Here is a 17,074-nt window from a genome sequence, read left to right as displayed (position 1 = left end):
ACCTGATGTAGTTTTGGGCAAGTGTTAACCAAATAAGGGGGTTTATTTTTAGCTTAGCCATGCGTCATGCAAAATAAAAGCTGAAGGTGATCTCAGCGTGCCTTGTTAATCAATACCTGTTCTTCACATGACTTCCTTTATAAACGTCGGACTCATTTCTAACTGTAAAGAACCGGCCTCCATATTGGCCTTGTTGATGTCATTGTCCCCGGGGAGGGAGCGTTATCGTCATATCTTGCTTTTCAGGCTGGTTCGGGCGAGGCCTTTATCTAATTCACCCTGTGCGGCATGGGCGGAGCTTAGGAGCTGGAGATCTTCAAACTGATTGGCTATTGTGTCAGAGAAAGCACATCTCGCCTGGTGGCTTTTTTGCGACAGATTGCTGAGGAAAGTGGAATGGAAGAGGCCATGAATTATTAGTAGAAGAAGACAAAGTGGGTTGAGAAAAGTTCAGAGCCCAGCCGTAAAGCGTCTCCGCTTCAGGCAGCCATGCACGTAACCTACATTTCTGCTCGAGCAGGGCCATTAGGGCTCGGGCTGTACTATTTGACTAGGCCTATAACGTGAGTGAGCCGTGTCAGGGTTGCTATGGCAGTGTTGTCATGTTGGGATAATGAGAGGAGAAAGAGGAGGAGGTCGACTGTTTGGCTATGTTTTTCCTTTTTTTCCTCCTTTTTCCATACTGAGGGAAACTCATGCTGTGCTGAGCAGAAGAGATGAGAGCAGAACTGTCTGAGTCTTTTCCTCTCTCTCTCTCTCTGTCTCTTTCTCTCTCTCTCTCTCCCACTCTCTCTCTCTTTCTGCATAATACATGAAATGATACACAATCTGCTCGGCCTCCTCTATCATTTACAGCCCATGAATAATGGACATAAACCCATCCGCCTTTTTCCCCTGGAAATAAGTTTGTGTTTGTGAGAGAGGTGAGAGAGCTAGTCCAACGCATTCTAATTTGTACTTGACTGATTCTCCAGTACTGTAATCTATAGCATACAAAGTGTTGGTTTTTTCTTGTGTGTGTGTGTGTGTGAGTGAGACGGCAGTGCAGGTCTAGTGAGAGGTGTGTGTAACATGAGAGAAGTATACCGCTGCACCCTGTGTGTGTAAGAATTCGTGGCCTGCTGTTAGTCTCCTGCTGCTGCCTTCCAGCACTGTACCACCTTCAGCCTTCCATATATCTGTCTGTCTCATCAATCGCACTGTCTGTCTGACTGTGTCTGCTTGCCTGTATGTGTCTGTTTATGTCGGTTGGTCTGTCTATATGTCTGCATGCCTATATGTGCCTGCCTATTTGTCTACTGTCTGTCTGTCTGTCTGTCAATCTGTGGTTTATCTGTGTGTCAAAAGTCTAGGGGAAACTTTCATCTCAATTTCTGATGACCTAACATTTTAAACAGAAAGCTGTTGAGATTTTGCCATTTTTCTTGGTAAAAAAAAACAAACGCCCACATGTGTAATCCCCCTTGCGATGATGTCATCACTCAACAGCGCTGAAACCTTTAAGCCAAAGTTTCAGTGTGTGCTTTTAACAGCAGTTTGGAAAAAGAAAAACTGTAAAACTGTTAAATCATTGTTTACACACAACCTGCTCTTCATATGAAGGAAGACACCTTAATGAGCAAAGCTTAGTATCGCTAGGCTAGGCTAGACTAGTGAATAGCAATTTTATGTTAACAAAGCCTTTCAGGTATTTTCTTCCTCTTTCTTCTTTTTCTTCTTTTTCTTCATTAAAAGTAAAGATCTGTCTGTCTGTTCCTTTGTTTTAGTTTAGGCTTTATGTCTGTAAGGACCTTTCCTCTTGATACCATTCCAGTCTGAGGCTGTAAGTCTCCCCCCCGCCCCCCGGCCCCCCCCGCCCGCCCTGAGGCCTTGTGAATTTTGCATTATATGGGCTGAATGATCTCAGTAAAATGTGGGTTAGGCTGGTAGGAGGCAGCGTAGTCATCTGGCTTTGATGAGCACCAGATGTAGTTCAGCAGCTCGAGAGAACAAGCAGCCCGTTAAGACCGAGTTGGGTTGGGTTGGGTTGGGTTGGGTTGAGTTGAGTTGGACTTGGCCCAGCTCGAACTGGGTTGGGTCTGACTGCACTGGTCTCAGTCTAGGGGAGGTGGGTTCTCTAATGACCTGAATGAATACATCATGTTCTGCTTCAGCGGTTATTAGAGGAATGACCGGGGGAGGGGTTATGTTTAAATCTCCCGACATATTTGAACATTTCCCGTTACATACATTACGTTGCCCAGACGTAACATAGCATGCATAAAGCGCCACCCATCATTATGTCACCGATTGCACGGTCATACAGAAGTAATGTCCGTCAAAGGTCAGTGAAGTCCGCAGTATATAATTATATGCGTATTTAACTGCCCCTTTCCTTGACAGGAACTCAAATGAGTTCAAATGAGCCTTTAGTTACCCACTGGTTTGTTTATTCACATTTTATTGGCTATCAGCTGCCATGGTGATAATCAGGATTAACCAGTTATGATGCATTTCATATAGGGCTGCAATAAACGACTAATTTGATAGTCGAATAATCTGTTGATTGTTTTAACGTATAATCGGTTATTTGGATTATGAATCGCTACATTACCAAATAACTTTTATGCAGCTTTTAGCTTTTAAATTTAGCTTGAGGTTTTTTTTTTTATGCATTTGTTAACTAACAATGAAGACAGTGAAGAGGAATACCATTCAAGAATTCACTGTTTTGAACTTTCCTGCTAATGCAAAAGATAATAAAACTCCAATATATTTTTCCTGTCAAAATTTATAACCAAGGATGTGCAAAGTGGCAGCAATAAAATATAACAAAACTAAATCAGTTTTTCTTTAATAAAGTAAATAAAAAAGTCAATCTACATTTAAATGTTAAATTTAAACAGTGCAGTCTGTGCTCTGTGCAGTCTGCTGTCTGTCTATGCTTTGCTGCAACTAATTCTACAATCACAGGTCTTTATTGAAAGGGAGGAAAGTCAGCATCTCTCCGTGCTCCTGTGAGAGTCTCACTCTTCTCTGAGAGCAGATATTCCCTGCTGCAAGGATGCGCTCTGATGGAGCAGATGGGGAAAGTGACGAATGTTTGTGGCAAACTTCTCTGTGTTCACAACTATCGCCGCGTCTCAAACCACACACTTCTGTACTTCACACACTACACTAATGAGCGCACTTCTAATGGTATATGCCCTATTTTTACACACTATTTCTGCTAGAAGGTCTTTTCAGACGGGCAAACTGGAATCAAATTAAGTAGAGCTATCGTAATGATAATTTAATCCTTACACATAGTTACATTACTGACACGGCAAGGTTTTAGAGGGGCATTCAAACCTAAAACTAATTTTAATATGTGGTATATTATCTAGTATTCTTTTAGCATTGTATCCCTCAGCCTCATTGCTTTCACATAATTCATTAATATTTTTTAATGTTTTTGTTCATCAGTCTCACTATGGGACTCAGCATGCCTTGTGCAAATACGTCATAAAACCACTGGGAATCCCTGTGGTGTCAACCAATCCTGACTGCTAGATTGTTAAAAAAAATACAGATTCTATTTTTATCAACATAAAATGTACACAAGACAAGTTTTTTACACTTTCAGCCAAAGAAAAGGAGCAGAGCCGAGGCCAGGTATCCAGATACCAAGGTAGCCACCTTGCTACCTTTCAGCTTGTCATCCTTGTCAACTGATGAGCCATTTGAGTAAACAATTTTTTCCCACTGAGCACGTTTACATGCACTCAATAATCCGATCATAACCGGATTTCTGCAGTTATCTTAGGGAAATGGTCATGTAAAAGGCATACTCCGATCTAGAAATCCGATAAAGAGAGCTTGATTTTAGCTCAGTAATCTGATTTCTCAGGGCATGTAAACTCACTCTGATTTCTTTCAGATTTCTCAGTCTACGTTTGTGCAGAAACAGACTGGAAATAAGCAACCAGTGTTGCCGAGAGATGGCAGCAAAACACTTTTAGAGTGGCGCTGAAACCAAATACATGCTTGACAAAATGATGATGTCTCGATGATGATCATTTCTAGATGATGATTCAGATGATTAGGAGCCGCGACACGAAGTTTGAGTTTCATATTATGTTTACGTCACGTCTTCTTCTGTGAGTTTATTGGCCGGTTGCAAAGCAGAAATCTGATTGCTGCCTGACTCATGTAGACCTGGAGTTTTCACATTATTTAATTATTCAAGTGCATGTAAACACGTTTATCGTATTATTGACAAATTCTGCTTTCTTTTTTTTTCAGTTATCGGAATATTAAGTGCACGTAAATGCACTCACTATAATGATGATTTGAAGACAGTTACTACAGTTATACAGCTGCAGTAACATATTCATTTTCCTTACAGGAATATTGGCGCTCTGCTTTCCTTCTGCGTTCAACAGTTAATGAAAAACAGCACGGCCCCTAAAAATTGATCCCAAAATAGCTGTAGTTTTTCAAGTTCCTCCCACCATCAAGATACATCAGCCAAGGTGTCCTTTTAAGTAACTCCACTTGCACATTGTACAGTGCTACAAAGTGCTCACCTGCTGTCCACCAGCAGCCCAAAATGCATGGGCACGTCACATGTACTAGTTTTAGAGTTACAGATCACATAATTAGTGTGTATTTAGTGTATTTTCTCATGCCCACTGAAACAAATTACTGGCTATTTCCAGTGGTGGTCATCCTCAGTATTCTGTTGCCCCATCCTGGACATGTCCTTGTCTGGGACTGCTTTCGTACTGCTCTCTTGCTGTAGGACTTCTGAAGAGCGAGGTTTATGCCCGTTTCTGTTTCATGCGCAATTGATCTGAAGTATCACCCGGTCTGATCATGTTCTAATAGGATAACTGCTGGAATCCTCATGCTGTCATGTAGAGTGAAATGGCTGAAATTGTATTTGATCATGGCAGTCCGACCCCACTGAGAGATTTTGCATTTTGATGTGGGTACTAATGATACGTGCTCGGCTTGGATCACGCTGTAAGAAATAGGCCTTTACTGGCCATTGAAGAGTCTGGCAAGCTGTGCCGTGAGACACACAAGTCAGCGCGCTGGCCTCCAAAGACCACGCTTTAAAATTCACTGATGCAAGTGGCAGGACACCATCTGTTTGTGTGTTTTGTTGGTGTGTGTGTGTGTGTGTGTGTGTGTGTGTGTGTGTGTGTGTGAGTGTGTTCGCTTTGATGGGAATGAAAACTCTGATGGGACGAAAAAATGACTGTTGATTCGTTCCCCTTCCTCATGAATAATTCGATAGGCTGGGCACGGAGGACAAATCAAGCTTGATTGCCATGAGCAATTTCAGAGTAACTGTCACTCATTCCTCTTTGCACATTATGTTCCTTTTGTCTCTCGGCCTGTCTCTCGGCCTGTCTCTCGGCCTGTCTCTCGGCCTGTCTCTCGATTCCGCAGTCCAGTTCAATTATTTACACTTCCACTTAGAAGTCTGGAATGACTTGTTGAGTGCCCATGCTAACCTCTGTCCACTGTTGAAAGTGCATACAGTGGGCATGTAAGCATTGAAACTGGACCTTGGAGCAATGGCAGAGGTTGCCTGGTCCAGTGAGTCCTATTTTATTTTACATCACGTGGACGGCCGTGTACATGTACGTTCTTTACCTGAGAAAGGGTGCACTGTGGGAAGGAAGATGATGTTCTGCTTGGAAACCCTGGATCTGGGCATCCGTGTGGACGTCAATTTGACATGTGCCACCTACACAATGAGTTCTGTATAGAATTATTTCATGCTTGAAGTATTCTTTGCATGGTGAAATGGTTCTTCAGAATGTTAGAGAATGTGTTGTATATGGTACTAATGTAGAATTCTTTTGAAAATAGTTCTATACAGCACCAAATAGGTTCTTCTGTTACAATGTGAAGCTTGTAACAATAGGAAAAACCCTTTTTGGTGCTATATAGAACCGTTATTAATAGGGCTATGAAGACTCATGCACATTCTCCATCAATCTGAAGAACCATTCCATTTACTGAAGAACCATTCCCTTTACTGAAGAACCATTCCCTTTACTGAAGAACCCTTGAAAAGCCATCTCTTTTAAAAGTGTGCCTAAATATTGTTGTGGACCCTTCTTGGCAATAGTATTCCCCGATGGCAGTGGTCTCAGTATTCCTCGATTTTGGTGCCATGTGAAAGACCAACAGCCTATTATGCAGGTGGTCGTAATGTTTTGGCTCGTTGGTTTAAACCAATCATTTATTCACATTTTAAAATATTTTGTGAACAACATGTTATTACATAGTAAAAAAAATAGCAAATGTTAAGTTATCCTACTGTTCAACATCGGTGGCTAGAATGCTGTTCATTGCGTTTATTTCAGAGAATAAATGAGAGCTTTTACAATAGCAGTTTGTCTAAGCTGAAAGAAACTTAAAACTGTGCTGGTTGTTAAGACCGTAACATTACAGCCAAGCTTGCACCAAAATAATGTGTTTCTTGACGGGCTTAAAAAATGTGGTCATGTAAAATATCACCCCCTTTCATTGACCAGAGTTCACCAAAAAAAAACCAACTTTCAGTTTTTAAGACAAATATCGTTATGAAGACGCTGTGTCCTGTGCTCTCCTGCACTGCTCATCACTGACACATTCACACTGGCTCAGCAACCTACTCAGGGTTACCAGATTGGGCAGGATCCCCTAGAACAGAATTTTTATGTTACTATGACAACAATTGTTTACCAGTAATGTTTTGCCATTACCTTATAGTATTCACTGCAAAAAATGGTATCCTGTCAAGTAAATTGATCTTAAATTTAGTCGTTATATCTACTGTTTCCCATTCTGAGATGGTTGTGCACTTATTGAAAGTTTATCTAGCTTATTTTAAGACTTTTTTTTTTTTTTACCTGTTTTATATCATTTTATTAAGGAAAATTATCCCACTATACTGGCAGATAATTTTGCTAATTTCAAGCACATTTCTTAAAACAAGCAAAATTATCTGACAATGTAGTGAGAGAATTTTACTTAATAAAATTAACTGAAATATAAAACATGTCTACAAAGAAAATAATCTTAAAATAAGCTTACAACAATCTCAGGAAAAATTAGCTTAACAATAACATTTTTTGCAGTGTTCAGAGTCGAGTTTCAATAATCTTCATCGTCATTAAAATAAACCTCATATCTTGGGCTTTCCTTAGTCTTATTGAGTATCTGAAAATCAAAATATTGAAAAGTCGCCACCGTAATTATGTCACAATGACAAGCAGTCATTAACCTAGAATACTTAAAGCACTGTGGAAATCAGCAGTGGGCCTCATTCACCAATATCTTCCTAAATTTTTTTCTTAAATTTGTTTTTGAGAAAGATGCTGGGTAAAAGTCTACATCAGATTCATGACGTGTTCTTAAACCACAGAATTGTTTGCACCTTTGTGCTCTTGAGTGTGCGTAAGTTCTGTTCTTACCTAAGAACAAATCACAAATAAGAAAACATTGTTGAACGTCAGAATCTTCATAAAAAATGCATAAATGGGTTTTAAGAAGAGGGGTGGTGAATGAGGCCCAATGTTACTAATGTGTCACTGATATTGCTTTTTGTTTTAATCCCCTCTCTCTCTACTTGTCTCTGCAGGGACTTTCTCCCTCGTGGTTCAGGCATTGTCACTCGGAGGCCTCTCATTCTGCAGCTAGTCAACAATAAAGCAGGTAAGGCTGGCCTGTTTTGGGCCTTCAGAAACACACATCTTTAATCTCGCATACTTTTAACTAAGTCCTAACTGTCTCTGTGTTTTTGTGTGTAGAGTATGCAGAGTTTTTGCACTGTAAGGGGAAGAAGTTTGTGGACTTTGATGAGGTTCGGCAGGAGATCGAAGCAGAGACGGACAGAATTACGGGCTCTAATAAGGGCATCTCCCCCATTCCCATCAACCTGAGAGTCTACTCCCCTAATGGTAACAATACTCACTCTATCCTGTACTCATATCTCCAAGGGCCTGCTGTGTTCACAGTATTAATCACAAGAGCAGTTCTATAAAAGGTCACCCTCTCTTACACTTTTTTTTTTTCCCTCTTTTCTTTTTCTTTCCTCTCTCTCTCGCTCTCTGGCAGTGTTGAATCTGACTCTCATCGACTTGCCGGGGATGACCAAGGTTGCTGTGGGTGACCAGCCCCCGGACATTGAGCACCAGATTAGAGACATGCTTCTGCAGTTCATCACCAAGGATAGCTGCCTCATCCTGGCCGTCACACCGGCCAACACTGACCTGGCAAACTCAGATGCTCTGAAGATCGCCAAAGAGGTGGACCCACAGGGTAGGGGTCAATCTTCCTCTGGGGACTCAAAGTGCAGGCTAAAACATATACACAGTCATTCAGCGTGTTTTGATGTGGAATATTGTGTTCTAGAGGAACTTACCAAGTCCTGAATTTTCACACTGATGGTTACAGAAACGTCTTAAGTCTAAAATCTTAGCTGTTTAGTCACCATAACAGCTTCAGTTAGCACTGAATTTAGGACAGAAGCTGTTACAGAACAACAGTTCTTAAGTTCATAATCTTTTCCATTAACTCCAAAACAATATTACAGAAACATCCTAACTAGACTAAACCTCCTAAGTACTATCCTAACTTTAAGACACACCCAGAGCTGTCTTAACTTCTGTTTTAACCATCTGTTTCTATTGTTTTGTGCAGCACAATTCACTATAACTGGCATAATGACGTTACATTTATCTGCTGAGCTTTGACTTGGGAGGTTTTTTCCTAACAGCGTTTTAAAACCCAAGACACTGCAGTCTTGATCTCCACCGTCCCCTCTTATTACCTTTGTGTGTTAATGTTGATGATAAAATATTACATGATGTCGGTGAATAATGAGGAGACAGAGCTGAGTGTGTGTCTGTTTATTAGAAGGAATGACGTTAGCGCGCTCAGCTAAAATGAAAGTGAAACTGGGGAGCGGATATGCTCTGATAAACAGCACGAAGCACTGACACAATATTCTTAACATTCAGTTTATCGCGCTTTAGTTTAGACCTCTTTTGTACATCAGTAATGATAGTTAGCTGCCTGGCTAACTAGCTTGATTACTTTGATGTGTTTACGTTTCAGGTGTGCATGTATGGTTGGTTGCTAGGTAACAGACATGACAGTTGATTGTTGACTTTGATCGAGCGAGTTAAGATTTCTTAACTTGAGATGAGATGCTGTAAAATAAGATAAGATTCCTAATTCCATATTTGCCTTTTTTAATACGAATTTTTTGAAAAAACATATCTTAACCTGTCAGATCTTAAGACAAAAGTGAAGTTTCTGTAAGACGGGACCAGGTTTCTGAAGAGTTTATTGTCTTTAGAAGCTACATCACATCATGTTAATACATGAGATAGTTCTGAATAGTTTGATGTCTGAGAATTGTTTTATGATAATTTTGTGGTAAAGTTTTGGCAAAGCAAAATGTGAGTAATCTCAGATTCCACTGGTGAACATGTATTCACAGAGTTTAGCAGATGAAGGCAGTCGTATATTTAATCATATCAAATTTTCACTGATGTGGGTGATTGTCTGTCTTGTGCAGGACTGCGCACGATCGGTGTGATCACTAAGCTGGACCTGATGGATGAGGGAACAGATGCCCGAGACATCCTGGAGAACAAGCTCTTACCGCTGCGCAGAGGTGGGGCGAGTGTCCTCGTGTGTACAAAGTCATCACTCACAAAAATTAACATGCATACACAGACATCTACACAAAACACAAACAGATGCGTAGAGCAGTTGGTGTGTAAGACTCTCAGGCTCCTGCTTTTGTGTAGCGCGCTAACTCAGCCTCTCTCTAGGCTACATTGGGGTGGTGAACCGCAGTCAGAAGGATATTGATGGCCGGAAGGATATCCGTGTGGCTCTGGCCGCAGAGAGGAAGTTCTTCTTGTCCCATCCTGCTTACAGACACATGGCTGAGCGAATGGGAACACCTCATCTGCAGAAAACTCTCAACCAGGTCTGCCCTCATGCTGACCATTTGATCTCACCTGTTAACCACTTTTATTTCTTCAAAACTCCCTGCTATTCTAATAGGATCTATAAAAACCCTGTCCAATTTATTAAGTCGATTCCTTTTAACATTAATAGTTAAAGACTGTTTTGTTTGTTTTTCTTTTGTTCTTTTTCTTTCTTTCTTTCTTTCTCTTTTTTTTTTTTTCTTTTGAATTTTTTTTGGTCCTTTTTTCTCTTTTGTCCTTCCTTCCCTTCATTCTTTCTTTTTTTTTTGTTCACTTATCCTTTCTTTTGTTCCATATTTCTTTTTTTTCTGCCTTTTTTACTTCTTTTTTCCTGTCTTTCTTTGTTTTCTTTTTTCCCTTCTTTCTGTTGTCCTTCCTCTTTGTTTTTTTTCTTTCTTTCTTTCATCCTATCTTTTTCTTTCTTTTCCCTCTTTTCTTTCAATTTCTCTCTGTTCTTTGTCTTTCATCTATTTCTTTCTTTCTTTCTTACTCCTTTTTTTTTTCATTTTTTCTTACTCTTCTCTTTCTTTTTCTTTCTTTTTTTCTTTCCATCCCCGTCTCATCTCTCTCTCTCTCTCTCTCTCTCTCTCTCTCTCTCTCTCTCTCTCTCTCTCTCTCTCTCTCTTTCTCTGTCTCTCTCTCTCTCTCTGTCTGTCTCTGTCTATCTGGCAGCAACTGACTAACCATATTCGGGACACGTTGCCGGGTTTGCGTAGTAAGCTGCAGTCTCAGCTGCTGTCTCTGGAGAAGGAAGTGGAGGAGTACAAAAACTTCCGTCCGGATGACCCCACGCGCAAGACCAAGGCCCTGCTGCAGTGAGTGCTGCCCATCCCCTCTCACACGCTGCTTCCGTACACACGCATCTGCTGAAATCTGAAAGCCCTGCTGCACCTCCCGCAGTGCAGCACAGCAGCCAGTGCTACGACTTACAAATGGAATATATTTAAATAGAATATATTGTGATAAATGTTTAGTGTGTCAAATTTTGATATGCCACATTATAGTAGTTGTTGGTGTCTGGTATCTGAAGCTGGTCATATTGACATATTTCTTGGACTGATGCTGGGTTTGAAGGGGGCTGCTTGGTTAGAATTTGTCTTAGTGTCTTCTGTGTACATGCAGACATGTATATGTATTATTATAGAAATAAATGTGAATGGGGTTGTGAATGCTTCTGTGATGCTCCCACTTGGCAGGATGGTGCAGCAGTTTGGGGTGGACTTTGAGAAGTGTATTGAGGGCTCAGGAGATCAGGTGGACACTGTGGAGCTGTCTGGCGGTGCTAGGATCAACCGCATCTTCCACGAGCGATTCCCCTTCGAGCTGGTCAAGGTAAACAGCGAGTTCTGTTCAACGTCCAATACTGTTTGGATGAGATTACTTCCTGGACAACAGTACTTCTCAGAACCAATGTTACAGGATGTCTGTAATGTTAATGACCAGGTTGCGCAGCATAACACTTTTTTTGTTGTTAAACCCAATTTTCTCCCTAGTCTTGTCCAAACTCCACCCGCTAGTTAGGACTCTCACAATCACACGATACTACCAGCGCTAGGAGGGTGAAGGCTAACACAGGCTTCTTCCGAGACCTGTGAAGCCAGCCACCGCATCTTTTCAAACTGCCGCTCGTGCAACACGCATTGGACAGCTGAACGCGCTCGGAGGAAAGTTGAGTGATGGGGGGAGAAGGGGGGGCCATCCTGCCCACCTAGAGAGAGCGAGGCCAATTGTGCTCTCTTGGACTCCTGGCTATGGATGGCTGTAGCATCACCAGGGATCGAACTTGCGATCTCCTGATGATAGGGCCAACGCTATGGTTGCGCCACTCTGGAGCCCCCGCATAAAATATTTTGGTGTAAATTGCAGAAATGGTAGGGATGTACGCATGACCCATCAAAAAGGTAAAGAAAGCTAGCTCGTGTCCATGTAACCTGGGCTTGAGAATCAGTAGAGCTACCTAAAGCTGCTGAAAGCATTGGACCTTTGACAGATATCATTGAATGCCTTCCGGATTTTAGGCCAGTGCTTATCAACTTGATTTAGGCCTCAAACATGCTTCATTGAGCTTGAAAGACATAAAGGCTCTGAGGTTATTTCTACAGTTCATTTTACAGTAGGTAAAAACTGCTGTAATATTTACTCATACAGGATCATGCAGTCTGTAACAGGTTACTCAAAAGACTACGGCTGGCCCAAATAATTTGACCATTTATGTTCCTGTTTGTTTCGTTGGTATTTCTGTTTAATATTTGAAAGCTTTTTTTAAACCCCAACAAATTGTAGCTTAAATTCCAATAAATTCCATCAGTACAGGCCTGACGGAGCAGTTATCATTAATGAATGGAAATTTGTAACACATACGTCTAAGCAGCCACTGCGGACTGAAACATTAATTAAAATGGAGGCAGATCTGCTCCCTCATATGGACAATTAAAACAAGTTTTAGCTGTAATTGTTTTTAAAGGTGATACTGAGAGCAAGGACAACAAGAATTCCACACCTGTAAAATGCTGTTTGGGCCGTCCCAGGGTTGATTTAGATTGCACTGAAATCAGAAATGCTTTGGTAATAATAACATTATCACACCTCACCAGTGTGCAGCGGATGAATCTAAATTTTGACTAATGATGATGATGCAAGTCAGAGATATTACCTGATTAAAATAGGTGCACAACAGTTCTCAACCTAGGAGTTGCAAGATTATCATTGAGGGAAAAAAAGGCTTATATTATGGATGATTTTTCATTAAAATCTTTCCAGTCTCTCACAGTAATGATAAAAAGGTGATGCCTCTGCTGCTGCAGTGCATGTAAAGGATGCTGTTTAGAGCACCACAGCCATCAGTTTAGTTTTTCTGCCACTTTAAATGTTGTATAGCCTGCATGTTTTTTTTTTTCCCCAAGCTAAAGAGCTTAGTTTGGGTTCTCTGCAGCATCTGCTGCTTCATTCTTTACTATTATTTCTACAATATTATGCTAAACAGATTGGTAGGTGGGTTAAGGCAGGAGCATACAGAGTTAAAGCGAAAAAGTCTGAGTGGCGCAGTTGAACAGCAGCACTTTTAATTTTACGACCTTCTGTGTATGCCAGCTTTATGTGATTATTGTCTAACTACACTACAGAGCATTCACATATAGAGCTTTGGCTGGTCAAAGTCTGATATAATTAAATTCAAACCAAAAAATTTGGCTGTTGGTTGGTTTATGATCAACTGTGTCTCAGTAGTTTGTAAAGTTCCTGCGCTCACCCTGCTTTTTCATGATTCATGTCCATAGGTAGCTTGTGAATGCTGCCTGAGCCACTCGCATGCTGTGGGGCTGAACTTTGAGGAGAATCTCACATGTTTGTTTAAATATCACACATTTTTAAACTAGTTTATTTTTGTTAATAAATCAAAGTTCAGTATTTACATTTTTTGACCGATGCATGCTGTTCTGTATTCAGTGTTTTGCTTCTATGATTGATGGAAGGAATTATTATAAACAGTGTATTAATTGTTAAATAAATGAATCGTTACAAATCTAGGCCTCACTATGGCGAGCCCATCCTGCCTGAATAGCTGGTTTACACTGCCACATCGAAGAAAATATCGTCATTCAAACAGGTCCTTTTGGATTTGTCTGGATGTAATACATTTTTAAACAGTGGGTATTTACTTCAACTCAGCAGAAAGAAAGCATGTGGTCTTTGTTGAAGTCAGTTTTTTTGTCTCTGATAAATCAGCGCAGGTGATACGGCAGCAGTGCACTTTATTTAGAAAGCTCCTAGCATGTAGTGCGTTTGCTCAAAGGTTATAACAGTGTCCCTGTGTTTGAGTCACACTGAGCTAAATACCACAACCACGCTGGAGTCAAATCACATCAAAAAGAGTCTCTCTCTCACTCTCTCTCTCTCTCTCTCTCTCTCTCTCTCTCTCTCTCTCTCTGTCTCTCTCAGATTGTGTTTGACGAGAAGGAGCTGCGGCGAGAGATCAGTCATGCCATTAAGAACGTCCACGGTGTCAGGCAAGTGGAGCCTCACTGATAGCCTGCACTTAGCTGCCCTGCGGGGGCTGCTGGCTGGCAGGACCACCACGATCTTCCACCTGCTGCTCACATACACATACATTCTGGTCCACTCTCACACTCTCTCGTCTCACTATTGTTGCCCCTTTCGTATTTTCACACTCGCACAGTCACTCACTTAATCACTGTCCGTCTGCCTGTCTGTCTCTCTCTTTCCCGTTTGTCTGTCTTTCCCCTCATGTGTCTCTCTCTCTCTCTCTCGCCCCCATTTTTCTCTCTGTTTCTCATTTCCTCATGTCTCTCTCTCACCTGTTTTTCTTGCCCCTCATTTTTCTCTCTTTCCCATTTTCTCATGTTTCTCTCTCCCCCATTTCTCTCTCCCCTCGTTTCTCCCTCTCTTTCCAATTTTTTCATTTCTCTCTCTCCTTCCTCATTCATTTTTTCTCTCGCTCTCTCGCTCTCTCTGTACGAATATGACGCTCTATCACTGTGTATCGCTCTGAGGCGTCTCTGAACTGTTTAATCAGCTTTCTCCCACAGAGCCTGACACTCTCATCCTTGTTTGTTGTTTGTTGTGTTGTACTGACAGCAAGCTAAACCTGTTTCATTTTCCTCTTTTTTCTCCTCACTTCTCACTCTCGTCACACTCTCACTTTGCCTCCCTCTCTTTCTCTCTCTCCCACTTTTTTCTCTCTTTCGTGTGCTTTGCCACAGCCTTTTCACCTTTTTGCTTCTCTTTCTCACTTATTGTTTTTTGTTGGGCCATTTTTATTTTTCTGTTTGCTACTCCTAAATGTTTTTTTTTTTTCTTTGCCGCTTATTTTTCATGTCTCTGCTTTTTTTCCCAACCTGTCTGTTTCTACTGCTTTCCTTCTTCTATGTCTTTATGCCTCAGTACCTTTTCTCTACCCTTTTCTTCTCTACTGCTTGTCTGTATTTCTTACACTCCTCCGTCTTTCCACTTTCTTTGTTCTTTTCTTTCATCCTTTCTTTCTTTCTTTTCCATGTGTCTGTCTGTCCATGCCCCCCCCCGTCTGTACGTCTGTCTCTGTGCATTTTTTGTCATCCGGGCTGTGTGTCTTCCTGTATGTTCTCAGAACTGGCCTGTTCACTCCAGACCTGGCGTTTGAGGCCATCGTGAAAAAGCAGGTCGTAAAGCTGAAAGAGCCGTGTCTCAAATGTATCGATCTGGTCATTCAGGAGCTCATCAACACGGTCAGGCAGTGCACCAACAAGGTACTGCAGTGCCCCCTGGCCCGGCCACAGGGGTGGGCCGTTCTTCCTGGGGTCACACCGCCCTGAAAGCAGGCCAGAGGAAGCCTCTCTGCAGCCTACCTTCAAGGCACAATAGAGAGTTAAGAATAGACTCTGGACTGCAAGAGTGGTAGATGTAGATACAGTTGTGTCTGTGTGACCCCTCAGCTTGCCGGCCACCCTGTGCGCAGGTCCTGCTGTCGTGTGGTGGGGTGTTGTGGTGGTCTTGTGCCAAAGAAACCCACTCGTTTCGGGTCTAAAAAGGAGGGCAGGCTGCTGGGGCACATCTTGCTGAACTTGTAGGTGCATGTAGAGGGTTTGGATAGGGCTGCAGTGACTGGTCAGAGAAAATGATAATGTTGATTTACATAAGAAACGTAGATGTGGATTTTTATTGACGATGCACTGTTTATCTAGGAAAAGAAGCCTATAAAGCTTTACGTGCTCATTTCACTCGACTGCCGTTCTGAAATCCAGTGCGAGGCTGAGGTGGGAACATTCTGTAAATACTAAAGGAAGCCGCAAAAGATGACTCATTGCACTACTAATCTTTTTTTTTTTTTAAGATCAACTTTTTATTGCGTTTTATAGCAGAGGGAAGGTAGAGGGTACAGAAGGCAGGATGGTGACATACATTGTTAGGAATAGACAACATACAGATCAAAGATAAGGCCAAAGACCATACAAAACAAACAACCAGACTAGTTCAGTTGCTTCTTACCACATGAAGTATTTTTTTTCTGCAGATCTGACGAGCCTGTTTTGTACGAATTTGTGGGGGCAGAGTTTTTATTTTTTATTTTTTTTGTGTGTTTGTATGCCAGAGCTCTGTGTTTAGGTTTAATTCCCCTTTTATCAAACTTCTAAATTTGAATAATGTTGGATGTAATTGAAATTGCACCTGTTGCAAATTGACTATCATTCTTTTAAATTATGATTTTGATATTAAAAATGATTAATCGTTCAGAACTATACTAGTTAAGCAAGTGCACATCCCTCATACTTACTGCTTTATACTGTAATGTAAACATTTATTTTACAATCTGATTCTTACTCATTGGATTTCAGTATGGCGGATGAGTAAAATGAGCGTATAATGTATGATACAGTGATTCCAACAGATTCCAATGTACTGGAGAAAACATGGGGAGCTATATTGTTTGTATTGTTTTATTTTGCCGTACCTCAAGAAATCATGTATTTCACTGTTAGTTATAGCATCAGCAAAAGGAGAGAAAGCAAAGAAGAGGTTAAATCAGTCAATTAACGTTAGAAGAGTTAGTTGACCAGTCTATAGGCTTGCAGAACTTGTGGTGGAGTGGATGCCAAAAGCCTTTGCAGCCAATAAAACTTACAGTATGGATGTGTAAACCACTGCCTGCCCCCGTTTTTGACTGACATGGATGTGTGTTTATAGATTAGCAGTGATTAACTAACTAAACAAAGTCTTTTCTTCTTTTCTTCACTCTTCCCTGTTGTACTCTTTCTGTCTCTATTCCTGTCTTTTGCCCAATCCCTCTTTCCTGGCACCCCTCACCTCAGAACTGGGTTGTTCACCCCTGACCTTGCTTTTGAGGCCATCGTGAAAAAGCAGATCCTCAAACTCAAAGCACCCAGTCTGAAGTGCGTCGACATGGTGGTGTCGGAACTCACCACCCTCGTCCGGAAGTGTGCTGACAAGGTAACCAGGAAGGAAAGCAAACCTGGATTAGGGGATAGAAGTCTTTCCCACCTTCCTGGTGGCATTTACATGCTTCACGCCTCTTTTATGCCACCCGCTCACCCAATCAGCACCCATTTGTATAAGATAAGCCCCTCCTTTTAGCCACACCCATCCTCAGTGTTTGG

General features: G+C 41.4%; 1 protein-coding gene across 6 annotated transcripts in view; it reads left to right on the top strand.

The window, feature by feature from the left end:
• The window catches only part of dnm2a (dynamin 2a), a 65,984-nt gene that overhangs the window by 16,935 nt on the left and 31,975 nt on the right, over nucleotides 1–17,074 (top strand). For 4 of the 6 annotated variants that reach the window (XM_036567400.1, XM_036567405.1, XM_036567401.1 and 1 more), the window contains exons 3-11: nucleotides 7,604–7,677; nucleotides 7,773–7,922; nucleotides 8,080–8,283; nucleotides 9,548–9,646; nucleotides 9,807–9,967; nucleotides 10,641–10,783; nucleotides 11,165–11,300; nucleotides 13,905–13,972; nucleotides 15,070–15,208. In XM_036567400.1, the coding sequence (XP_036423293.1) occupies nucleotides 7,604–7,677; nucleotides 7,773–7,922; nucleotides 8,080–8,283; nucleotides 9,548–9,646; nucleotides 9,807–9,967; nucleotides 10,641–10,783; nucleotides 11,165–11,300; nucleotides 13,905–13,972; nucleotides 15,070–15,208 (1,174 nt within the window). Of the gene's footprint in view, nucleotides 1–7,603; nucleotides 7,678–7,772; nucleotides 7,923–8,079; nucleotides 8,284–9,547; nucleotides 9,647–9,806; nucleotides 9,968–10,640; nucleotides 10,784–11,164; nucleotides 11,301–13,904; nucleotides 13,973–15,069; nucleotides 15,209–16,768; nucleotides 16,908–17,074 lie in introns of all 6 variants that reach the window. The other 2 variants (XM_036567406.1, XM_036567404.1) reach the window with 1 other exon arrangement.

Source organism: Colossoma macropomum, unplaced genomic scaffold (assembly GCF_904425465.1).
Source record: "Colossoma macropomum unplaced genomic scaffold, Colossoma_macropomum, whole genome shotgun sequence".
In the NCBI taxonomy this organism is placed as follows: Eukaryota; Metazoa; Chordata; class Actinopteri; order Characiformes; family Serrasalmidae; genus Colossoma; species Colossoma macropomum.
This window is presented reverse-complemented; position numbering and strand designations above follow the sequence as displayed.